The 11,806-nt window shown below is 43.9% G+C and overlaps 2 protein-coding genes across 2 annotated transcripts; one reads left to right on the forward strand and one right to left on the reverse strand.

Moving 5' to 3' along the window:
- The first annotated feature begins 141 nt into the window (after positions 1-141).
- On the forward strand, positions 142-3,409 carry NEFM (neurofilament, medium polypeptide). Its single transcript, XM_009871570.1, has 2 exons — positions 142-266; positions 1,444-3,409. The coding sequence occupies exons 1-2, from the start codon at positions 190-192 to the stop codon at positions 2,816-2,818; spliced, it is 1,452 nt and encodes a 483-aa protein (XP_009869872.1). The 5' UTR covers positions 142-189; the 3' UTR covers positions 2,819-3,409.
- A 4,814-nt stretch (positions 3,410-8,223) lies between these two features.
- On the reverse strand, positions 8,224-11,141 carry LOC104275578 (neurofilament light polypeptide). Its single transcript, XM_009871571.1, has 3 exons — positions 11,020-11,141; positions 9,876-10,195; positions 8,224-8,809 (listed from the first exon to the last, which is right to left on the reverse strand). Exons 1-3 carry the CDS (start codon positions 11,094-11,096, stop codon positions 8,637-8,639), a joined length of 570 nt encoding a protein of 189 aa, XP_009869873.1. The 5' UTR covers positions 11,097-11,141; the 3' UTR covers positions 8,224-8,636.
- Positions 11,142-11,806: the final 665 nt, after the last annotated feature.

Here is an 11,806-nt window from a genome sequence, read left to right on the forward strand (position 1 = left end):
GGGCGGGTCCCGCTCTGAGCCTGGCGCTGCCTCCCAGGGCGCTGGGAAGAGTTTCCAAAAGTCCCTTTCGAGAACTTCTTCCGCGCTCTCCGCGGGAAGCGTGTGTCTGTGTGACCGAGGGTTGCTGCATCTCCCTTGCAGGACACGATTCATCAGCTGGAGAACGAGCTTAGAGGAACGAAGTGGGAAATGGCACGCCACTTGAGGGAATACCAGGATCTCCTCAATGTCAAGATGGCCCTGGATATCGAAATCGCTGCCTACAGGTACAGTAGGACCATTGCGGACATGTCTGGAATATTAATAGCACTGCAGATGCTGCTGGCTTGGGAAGCTCTACCACAGACAAGAAGTATCTGCGTGCGGTGAACACAAGTGAGATTAGAGCTATTAGAGCAGTTCAAAATCTCCCCAGAGCCATGGAGCGTTTGCAGTAAGAACCCCGGCTTCGTCAGGGACCAGCTCCGGTGCCGCATTCTGCCCTTGTCTTTTGCTGCATCTCCTGCTTCTGTAAACAAGTTTATTTTTAATTCCTGTTTACTTTGCGTATGCCAAGCAATCGGTGCTTGTCACTTTAATTCCCTTTTATCGCTCGAGAGAGACATGCACTTGCTTGATCATGGTTTCAAGCAGGGAGCGCTAATCTGCTTGTCGCAAACACTTTTGCTTTTCTTGCTCAACTTTCCTTTAAAGGCATCCGCTCTAATCTGGAGCAGGAACACTGCTTGCTATTGCCATCACCTGGCAGGTTTTTTTAGTCTCCTTGGCATCACTTTAAAACTGTCATTGGAGAACTGCTGATTTTTCTGGGTCACAGGCTTAGATAAAAAAGATGCATCTGAATATAGGTAAAACAAAAAAACCCAAACTCATCTCTAGATCTGCTTAAGTTACTGAGGTTGTTCAGACAAGCACCCAGACACCCTAGGCTCCATAGCTGCTTTCTGCCAAAGATAGCTGAACAGCAGTACCTTTGGTTTTCATAGCCGCACAAGGAAGTGGACACCCAAACTATTGAACTAGGAAATACGCTCTAATTGGCTTTGAGTATCTTAGCAGCAATATTTGATATGGGTCTGTTAGCTGTGTCAAATCCTCAGTGTGCCCAAGTCATAATGCATCTTGTGGAGTTCCATTATTTTGCCATACCCTGTGCTGTAATGAAGTGCTTGATGCTTCAGCTGATCAGCCAAAGGTGTTACACTTGCCACATGCAAACCAAGCTAAAAGCTGTTGGCTGAATACGAATTTTGCAAAAGACCTGATTCAAGAAAAGCCAAACTGGGGCTGCGAGTGATGGATTATGCTGATCAGCTGTAGCATATTCCACACACAAACTAGTTTTATCCTGCTGACAGGGAAATATTCTAATACTAATTCTGTCACTTATGTTAGCTTTTGATGTGCTTTATTTATTTTTTTTCCTGCTCCCGATTCCCTTAGGAAGCTACTGGAGGGTGAAGAGACAAGATTCAGTGCCTTCTCTGGAAGCATTACTGGACCCATATTCACGCACAGACAACCATCTGTCACAATAGCCTCCACTAAAATCCAGAAAACAAAGATTGAACCACCAAAGCTGAAGGTCCAGCACAAGTTTGTAGAAGAAATCATTGAAGAGACAAAGGTAGAAGACGAGAAGTCCGAAATGGAAGATGCCCTAGCAGCTATTGCAGAAGAAATGGCGGCCAAGGCCCAGGAAGAAGAACAGGAGGAAGAAAAAGCAGAAGAAGCAGCTGCAGAGGAAGAAACCGTTTCTGAGAAGGCAGCTGCAGAACAGGCAGCCGCACCTGAGGAAGAAGAGAAGGAGGAAGAGGAAGCAGAGGAGGAAGAAGCTGCAAAATCTGATGCAGCAGAAGAAGGAGGTTCTGAAAAAGAAGAAATAGAGGAAAAGGAAGAAGGGGAGGAGGCTGAGGAAGAGGGGGAAGAAGCTGAGGCCAAGGGCAAGGCTGAAGAGGTAGCGGCAAAGGTAGAGAAGGTCAAATCACCTCCCTCTAAGTCACCCCCTAAATCCCCCCCTAAATCCCCTGTAACAGAGCCAGCCAAGGCTGTCCAGAAAGAAGCAGCTCCAGAAGCAGGAAAAGAACAGAAGGTGGAGAAAGGCGGCGAGAAGCCAGCCAAGGAGGAAGAGAAAGCAGCGTCTCTGGAGAAGCCAGCGACACCAAAGGTAGCCTCTCCAGACAAGGCAGCAACCCCAGAGAAGGCTGCGACGCCAGAGAAGCCTCCCACCCCAGAGAAAGCAGTGACCTTGGAGAAGCTGGCAACGCCTGAGAAGGCGCGTTCTCCAGAAAAGCCAGCCACCCCAGAAAAGCCTCGCTCTCCGGAAAAGCCGGTGACTCCGGAGAAGCCCCATTCTCCGGAGAAGACCCGTTCTCCAGAGAAGCCGGCCTCCCCGGTCAAAGATAAGGCTGTGGTGGAGGAGACCATCACTGTCACAAAGGTAACAAAAGTTAGTGCGGAGGTAGAGAAAGAGTCCAGGAAAGAAGACATTGCAGTGAATGGTGAGGTGGAGGAGAAAAAGGAAGAGGAGGAATCCAAAGAGAAGGAGGTTGAGGAGGAAGACAAGGGAGTTGTCACCAATGGCCTAGATGTGAGCCCAATTGACGATAAGGGTGAGAAAATTGTAGTAACCAAAAAAGCAGAGAAAGTCACTGGTGAAGGTGGGGACAGTACAACCACGTATATCACAAAGTCAGTGACAGTCACTCAGAAGGTAGAGGAACATGAAGAAAGCTTTGAGGAGAAATTAGTGTCCACCAAGAAAGTGGAGAAAGTTACTTCACATGCTGTAGTAAAAGAGATTAAAGAGACCGAATAAAATAAATCTTAGCTAAATCTAAAAAAAAAAAAAAAAAATTAAAGAGCTTGGGTTGGTGCAAAAGGTTAAGCCATATGACAGCTGCAAAATGCATGTGAGTGACGGCTTCAAAGCAGAACGGGTTCTCTCATGGAGGCTCCAGACACACAGTATTTTACTTTTTTTGTGCAATATAGGGGAGGGGGGGGGAATGCATGCAGGCTCAAGATGTGCTCCCTCCACAGAGCTTGGGGATCTAAAATAATACTAATAATAGTGCATGAGACGAAATGTGCAAAGGAAGCTTTCTGAATTTCCTGAGCTGTTGGAGGGACATATCTGAGGAATGACTTAAGATGTATTATGCAAAGAACCAACTGAGCCAAAACCAAACAGAAAACAGTCATAGAATATTCCTGAGAACCAGAACTCTCCTAGCCTTAAAAAAAAAAAAGCTACTTATAAATAATTATGTTTACCTCACTGGTGCAATTAGGGTGGACTTTTGCTCATGGGAGAACCTAGTTGACATGCACAGTATGCAACCTTTTGTTGTTTGATGTAAAAGTCACAGCAGTTCTTGCTCAATAAAGGTCAATACTGAAAACATGACATGTCTGGTGACTTCTTTCCAACTCGCATCCTTACCTGAAGTTTGATCCTCTCTCCTGAACGGGAACACAGTTGCACGGGTTTTCCTCGGTGTCCTCATTTAGAGAACAAGTTTGAATTGGATGTGGTGAACCAATTCCCTGTAATGTAACACAAATACTTGAGGGGTGGTTTAAGCAAATGCTTCAGAACTGTGCCCCATGACCTCTGCAGAGGAATCTACTCCATTCTGCTGCCTGGCCTTCAGGTGCTTAGAGGGGTTGTGACTGATTTTGGTGGCTACATCTTTGTCCATTTGAAAATAACTGGAAGTGAGACCCTTCCAGAGTCTGAACTGGGTCTGGGTAGGGCTCAGATTATACCTGGTATGGTAAACCAAATTAAAGCGTTTTTTGATTTTTTTCAATAGAATGGCCTCCTAGGCCTTGGTCTGTGTCTACTGACACTTCTAGGTTGCCTTCATTAGGAATGACAATTAAAGGACCCTCCCAAAATGCCACTGTGTGGAAAATAAATGGAGACAAATGAAAAAAAGGCAAGAAGAGGAGGGCTCCAGCTCTGATTTGGGGAACTAATACGTCTTATTATGGGATCTTGTGTTTACTTCTATCAGATTTTGAAAGGAAAATGCATGCTGCTACTGCCTTACCTCCTAGAACTAGCAGAGAAATGCAAATCATTCTTGAGCCTGGGTTCTGTACATGGACTGTCCTGAAATCTGTTGACTAATTGAGAGTCTGATCAAAATCTATGATTTACATGTGCCTTCCAATTCATTATCCTATCAATAATTGAAGATCAAGTAGTTTTTAATTGAAAGGGTTCTGCGTGCTCTTCATGGGAGAAATTGTGAAAAGTCCACAGCAGATAAGCCTTTCAAATAAACCTGAATGCCTTTGTGTAGCAAAGTAATGAGTGTTTCTCCTGCTGATATCAATAATGGAAATCTGTGCTCAACAGCTTGCTGGTTGAGTGACGTTTAATTAAGGCAGGGTTAGCAAATTAAATGGCAGCTACTCTGTAGCGAGCTTATTTATGAAAGTTACATGTGTATGTGACATAAAAATAAGTATACCTTCATGAAAAAGACATTAAGTAGCCCAGTCACACTCACCTGCTGCCAGTGTTTGCACCAAGTTATGTTAAACTATAGAATGGCCCAATGGCTCGTGAGCTCTGAAACTATTTATCTCTTGGGTCTAATCGAAAGCTCAAGAGAACACCAGCGCTAAAACCAAAAACTAAACCAACCTTTCACATAAAACTTCTGGCTTTCAGCACAGAAAGTCAGGCATCTTCAGCACCAAGACAGAGGGGTCACCTTGTGCAGCGATTTAAACGTTGCTGTCGATGGGAGACTCCAGGACGTTGTGCGCGTGGGCTCACAGAGGCGCGGGGGCGTCCTGGACTGGCTAATTGTCACGTTACGCTTTCTTTTCAGTTCTACTAGGGTACAGCTACAAGGACTGAGAGATCATTATTTGCTTGCACGCCGGCAGTCCCACCAGGATCGCGTTTTTGTGTACGTGGGGGCTGTGTCAACCCTCCTGCCCAGGACACAGCGGCTTTCCGAAGAGTTTGGGGATTTGCTGCCCGTGTGGGAAGCAAACTGCTGGGCGTGATGCATTTCAAAATATCCTCATTTGCCCCCTGCTCTGCTTTTTCACCCAAAACGTATCACAGCCTTTAGTTATTACCCACAAGTACTTTGTTTTTTTTCCTCTGCTCTAACACACAAATTGGTGAGTTTAGCTTATTTCCCACTACAAATGTTTCCATCAAACCCTAAGAGAAATAAGCAACTGGTGAACGCATTTCTAAATATTTATAAAACTATAAGAACTGATTAACATTTAATGTTGCCAAGAGGTTTTGTCTACTGACATCTGCAATCAAACAGTTTCAAAAGATAGCATAATTCCAGAGCAGAGATGCATAAATAGTATGTTATTTGCCTGTTCTGCACCAATTACTTCTTCAGACTCTGCATAACCAGTGAAGGGATTAATTACTTTCAGACACAGAAGTTCATTAATAAATACAAAAGACTCCATGAAGGGAAAAACAATAATTAAAGGAAGTTACAGTGAAGGTTTATTCATCCTATTTAGGGTGGACTGCAGAGACCCCTGTGACTTTGGGAGCTGGAGGGCTCTAAACCAGGATCTTTTTACCGTACTGGGTTGTAGAGGTGCTATGATTAAGAGATTTTTAGCATCCCAGAACTAAATTCCAGGTGGAAACAAACTGGGAAGTGTTACAAAACGCAAAGAGGTTGCATTTGCCAGGAAGCTGAGTCAGACACTAGAATTTTCTCCAGGCGTTGGGGGCTGTGCTTTCCCACTCACATGTGGGCTTCCTTCCTCCTCCTCCCCTTAACTAACCCAGGAAGGCAGCAACCAATACAAAGTCAATTATTTAGTTATAAGAAGTAAATTCCTTGAATCTGGCTATCATATCCATATACAAGTTTCCCTCCTGCTGAGCAGAAAGGGATTAAGTGTGGGTGTGTATCTCAAGAGAAGGATTCAGGAGCTCCTTGGATTTGTTTTCCCTGTGCTGAGATCTCAGCCTGATCCAAACAGCGAGAGAAAATCCAGGGACAGACTCGTGGCTTTAGTTGCAGTTGCAACTTGGGTTAAAGTTTCTACCGTGTCTCCCTCTGCCTGCTTTTACTGCATTGCGTCAAAGCGAGCTCCTGGATCTTCAGAGGTAAAACAAGGGTTACCAGTAGGATCTCCGCAACCCCGAGAGCATCTCGGCGCGCGCTTCCACCCTCGCTCCCACCAGTTTACCTTAGCAGCAAGGCAGGGCCAGGGGTGACAAACCAGGCTGGGTGGTCACTGCAGCTTATCGCTCTCTGCAGCTCATTGCCACGGCTGTGACTCACACATCTCCTGCAGAGTCGTGAAACGTCTCCTCTAGCTGCAATACATTAAAAATAACATAAGGAGTGGGGATCGGATGGAGATACGCTGCAAGGAGAAGTGAGTTTGCCGGTACATCTCTAAATGTGCTGGTCTGAGAGCATCCTTAGCAGCCTGGTTGCAACGCTTTGGATTGCTGCAAGCTGCATGACTTCCAGAAGTGAAGGGGATGCAAAGGCCTGAATGAAAGAGGAGTTTATCTGCCATTAAAAAAAAATAAAAAAAAAATATATATATAAAAAGATATGAAAAAGGAAGAAAGAACAGGTATTGACAAGTTAAAAGGAGCTCAGAGTGCTTGGAGAACGGCAGGAAGGGGCAGAGGCTTTAGTCTACACCAATCTATTTAAGAGTGGTTTGGTGTTAACGGCTGTGACGAGTTCTCATCTGGTGCATAACATGTTTTTTGCTCCACAGGAGCAGAACGTTTCTCCCATCTGAAGTGCCACGCTAAGCATTTTCTGACAGGGCACTTGGGTGAATGTCCAAGGACCATCGCTTCAACTCAGTATTCTGCTGTTGGAACTAAGGGTATCACATACCAAAAGGAGCAGCTCTCCTGCAATCCCATCAATAGCTTTTAAAAGCACCAAGCAAACAGCGTGCTGGAGCCGAGCCCATGGTGCTGCAAGTACCTCCCGCCACATTCCCAGAGGTGGAAAATGAGATCTGTGCTGTAGAATGAGTCTGCATAAGGGAGAAAAATCCCCATTAAAAGAAGAAATGTGAAAAGACTTAAAAGAGATGTTGTTGAAGAAAGGAAAACAAAAAAATCTGTCTTCTTTTTAAAAGCATCAAAACCCCCAAGAAAGTAGGAGGGAAAAGAATAAGCGTTTTGAAATGCAACAGCAACTCTCTGAACTGTTACCAGAGTCAGTGAAATTAGTGCATACAAGCTCTCTTTCCCAAATAGTTTTACCAAAGCTGCTTTTTCTTTCTCCTGCTGTTTTTCCTTGGAATGTGGAAGGAAAAAAATTGGTAAAATGCTTACCTCATCCATGACCATCTTCTTTCTAACTCTTTCAACACTGAAAAGGGAGGTGCTTTTGAAACACCCCTAAAATTTGTATAAAATATAAAGTATTTCCTTTCTCGCTGAACTTAACCATTGAGGAGAACCAATGCAAATCAGCTGACACCATGTGAAAAGTCTTAGTGCAGCCACATAAGGCCTGTTAACATGGGTTTCCATGGACATTGCTTTCAGAATTGCCAGGCTCTGAGGCAATTTGAGCTGTTCGTATTTTGTGCCTCATCACAGATTAAACTTTTCTTTAGCTCCCACTCAAAACTTTAAAAGGCCCTGACAAGTTCTCAGAATAAAATGAGCCTCTTCAGGCCCTTGAGATAGCACCCAAGAAAAGTAGCTCACTCAAGCAGCAGAGAACTCACCCCACGTTGTCCTTCTAACATCTCACCAAAGCTGCTTTTTTAAAAATATATATATATATACACACACATACATGCCAACACCACTCCAAATCCTAGCTACATCCCGTCATTCTTCCCTTTCAGCACCGATCTGTCAGACATTGAACAATTTCCTGATGTGGAACAGCCCTATCTGCATTTTGCTTTTGTATCAGGTTGTTACAAATCCTTTTTCAAAAAGCAAAAGGAAGCTTGCACCTGAGCACGTACAACAGCCCCTTGAGACCCAGCACAAAGCTGGCAGCACATTTGGACATTTTTACTATTGTTGAGATTTTCATGTGAAATTTTACAGCCCTATCAAGAAATTTTGTCTACCTCATAGTGCCCCAAGTGTATTAAGAGACAAAAAATCAGTAACTCATGTCCTGTTATGCAGGCTTGAAAGATGAGTGTGACAACACACCTTTATCAACCTTTTAATTGCATTAGTGACACACGACACACACAATGAAACTGTGTCAGCATTTCTGTAACTTTATTGACTAGCTTTATTGCACATACTTATTGAAGCCTCCATTATTTTACCCACCCAAGGTTTCCATAATTATTTTAAATGCACATTAAAGATAACTTTCATTCCCATGACTTATTTTTTTCCCCCCATTTTAAATTTTAAGGTTCCGAATCACCCAAGAAAGACACAACCCCTGAATTCATACGTGTAGACCATGCGGCATTCAGGGAGCAAGCCAGTGGGTGCTCTGCAAGCATACTGATACTCTGCACAGAGAGAAACATCATAGATCATTAACTTTAAACCTCAGTGGTCACTGAATTAAATATGTGAGACTGCAATTTTAGCTCAGTCAATCATCATTTATTCTGTTGATCTGATGAGAAAGCTAGACTGCCTAAAATTAAAAAAATCAAGCCTTCTTCTTCACTTCACTCTCTTCCTTTCCTGCTGCTTCCTTCTCTTCCTTCTCCTCCTCACCAGCTTCCTCAGCGGTTTCCTGAGACTCCTCCCCTTCTTCAGCTGCTGTTTCTTCTCCTTCCTCTTCCTCACCCTCTTTGCCTTCTTCAGATTCTTCTTTAGCACCTTTGAAAGACAAAAAGAAGTGTTTCACATCTATGTACTGTTCCTAAACCCAATTAAACAGGAGCCAGCATACCTGCACCCTTCAGCCTCACACATCTGGAGGAGCTGAACACGACGGGGCCGGCAACTGATGGTGCACAAAAGCAGAGACATCTGTCTAGCACTTGCAAGGCAGAACAAACCTACACAACCAACCTACCCTAGATCTCAGAGGGAGTAAACCACCCTACAGGTCTTTTCAAAATCATGGCCTTGAAAAACACTGTGGACTCATCGCTTCACGCCTGAGCCAAAGCCTTGAATTCAAAAAGGATTCTTGCTATTGCTCTCCCATTGGCTCTTTCAGCCATCAGGTCATTATAATTAATCATCATCCTAATAATCTCTTGGAATAGTTCAATGATAACCAATGCATTTCAGATTGATTTAGGTTAAATCCTTCAGAGTTATGCAACTGAAGGTGGAAAAAGCAGCTGGGTAACACTCCTTTTACATTTTCTTTAAGATGTGACTTTGGTAAATGAATTATGGGGCAGCAAGGAAGTGACATGTACTTTAAACAAACAAGAAAACTACACAGACCTCAGGCAATAGATACTGCTGTGCACTGAACCCAACAGTTTCATCCACAGACAGCAGCTGATGTTCCTGTTAGCACAGGCTACTCTCTGGGAATTAGTATTTAGCTCAGGATGTCCTTGTCGTTATTTTTTTGACGATGTCTGTAACAGCTAAAGTACTGTTTGCTGCCATACGAATGTAACATTACATGTTGTTGAAGTATCATCGTTCTTGATTTTTGAAGCCTGAATGGGAAAACACGCAGTGATTCCCACGGGAGTATAATATCAGTCCTAAAATCTGCCTGACACTGGATGTTTACCTCATCCTCCACTTCAGTGTTCAAAATTAAACGCTGTGTGCTTAATCCCACAATCCCCTGCTTGCATGAGCAGACAATGAGAGAGGTTTAATTATTAGACTTATTCACCAGGATTTCCAAGTTTTACCCCACATGAGCGTGGTGAAGCATGAAATAGAGGAATTTGAAAGTAACTGTAAGTACCTTCCTCCTCTTCTTCAGCCTCTTCACCTCCTGCTTCTTCCTCACCTTCCTCTTTCTCTTCCTCCTCACCCTCTTCTGCAGGGGCTGCCTTGGCTTCTCCCACTTTAGCAGCCTCAATTGTTTCCTCTATTTCAATCTGCTCTTCCTGGACGTGACTGGAGTAGTACGTGGGGAAGGAACGGGTTGTCATCAGGTAGGAGCTGGACTGGAGACCACTGTAGGCAGATCTGCCGAAAGTCGGGGCAGTCTGGGTGTAGCCACTGGTGATGCTTCCCACACTAGTGAAACTGAGTCGGGTCTCTTCGCCTTCCAGCAGTTTCCTAGCAGGGGGGAAAAAATAACCAACCAAACAAAGAGAAATGACTTAGTTGTGCCGCAGCGTTCAGCAGATTCCACTACAGACCAAGATACTACGATGCTTTGAGCAGTAAAAGCCCTACAGACTGCACACTTAGGAGTACAACAACTAGCCCATAACGAATAATCACGTGGCAATACCACCCTACCTGACAACTGCTACCCTACGTGACAATTTGATGTTACGCTTAGCTGTTAGACGAGGCTTACAGCCACGTTCTCAGTATTCCCCCTTGTGGCAGTCACGGAAACACGTTTCTGCATTTGCCATTTCTAACAGAACCAAGTGCAAAGCATCAAAAAGCTATTTAGCACCAATTCTGCTGTAAAAATATTTGTTTTGCAGGAGAGTGCTTCTGTGAGTTAGAAACGAAGCTTAATCTTAAAAGCATATAAGGGATTTCCAGTTCTGAGAACACAGCCATCTGTAGCAAGAAGTTCCGCCAATGCAAGATCTCTTCACTCCCAAGTAGAGAACAGTTATTTTTATCAGTAAAGAGTGAGAACTGAGATTATGTCTTGCTGAGCTAAGAGTTCTGTATGCATATACATACATCCTATTTATATGTACTGGAGTGGCTACACTGCCTATTTTGCTTTAAGCCAACATTTTGCCTGAAAAGTACTGCTTCTTCCAATACTAAGACAGTGAAGAAGACTTGCTTAATTAAACTCTGACACCTATCTATGAACATTTCTGCCAGAGGAATGATAAGTTAAAATTAATTTTCTTGAAGACAGGACGTGATACATGTTCTGACTTACTAAAACATTACCCTCATCATACCTATATGCTGCAATTTCGATGTCCAGGGCCATTTTCACATTGAGCAGATCTTGATATTCCTTCAGGTACCGAGCCATTTCACTCTTTGTGGTTCTCAGCTCGTTCTCTAATTTGTTGATTGTATCCTGTCGGAAGAAGCAATATTGACAGGGTAAAATTCCTACTTCTCTCACGTCTAGCAATAACACCTTGCACAAAATTTCTCTAATCCTATCAACTTAATCTTGCTATAGCAGATAGAGAAGAACCAACAGCTCCAACCCCACCCTCAACCAACAAGGCACCATCGACCAGATCGCACCTGCCCTGGCTGGGTTTTCCCACCCCTGTACCTACATCCTGTTACTTCACTCCTGTTTAATGCTGAAAGCCCATTTTTCCGCTATCCAAGGACTAAAGCATGCAGGAAACCTGCACCTCACTGAATTTCACTTTTAGGCTCTATGTCAGTTTTCTAGTTTTGGCTCAAGGATATCTTTACTATAACGACATAGTTAACACTTCATCAGAGCAACCTGATCTAGAGGGAGACATCCCTGCCCACGGCAGGGGGGTTAGAACTAAATCATCTTTAAGGTCCCTTCCAACCCTGACAATTCTATGATTCTGCAGAAGCGAGCGATCTTTCCACGATTCTGCAGAAGCGAGTGGTCTACCACGCATTATAGCTCCGTGGCATTTTGCATCACGATTCCGATGCCCCTTCCAACCACCGGCATTCTGTGACTTTACAATACCCTGCGGCACAGCTCGAAACAATACCCCTCGATCTTTATTTCTCTTTTTT

The sequence above is a fragment of the Apaloderma vittatum genome, unplaced genomic scaffold (assembly GCF_000703405.1).
Source record: "Apaloderma vittatum isolate BGI_N311 unplaced genomic scaffold, ASM70340v1 Scaffold40186, whole genome shotgun sequence".
Lineage (NCBI taxonomy): Eukaryota > Metazoa > Chordata > Aves > Trogoniformes > Trogonidae > Apaloderma > Apaloderma vittatum.

Coding starts and splice junctions, on each gene's coding strand:
- LOC104275578 (XM_009871571.1), bottom strand. CDS start 11,096: ATGGCTCGGTACCTGAAGGAATATCAAGATCTGCTCAATGTGAAAATG. Junction 10,196..11,019: donor ATCGAAATTGCAGCATATAG/GTATGATGAGGG, acceptor CCCCCCTGCTAG/GAAACTGCTGGAAGGCGAAG. Junction 8,810..9,875: donor GGCTGAAGAAGAGGAGGAAG/GTACTTACAGTT, acceptor TGTCTTTCAAAG/GTGCTAAAGAAGAATCTGAA.
- NEFM (XM_009871570.1), top strand. CDS start 190: ATGGCACGCCACTTGAGGGAATACCAGGATCTCCTCAATGTCAAGATG. Junction 267..1,443: donor ATCGAAATCGCTGCCTACAG/GTACAGTAGGAC, acceptor CGATTCCCTTAG/GAAGCTACTGGAGGGTGAAG.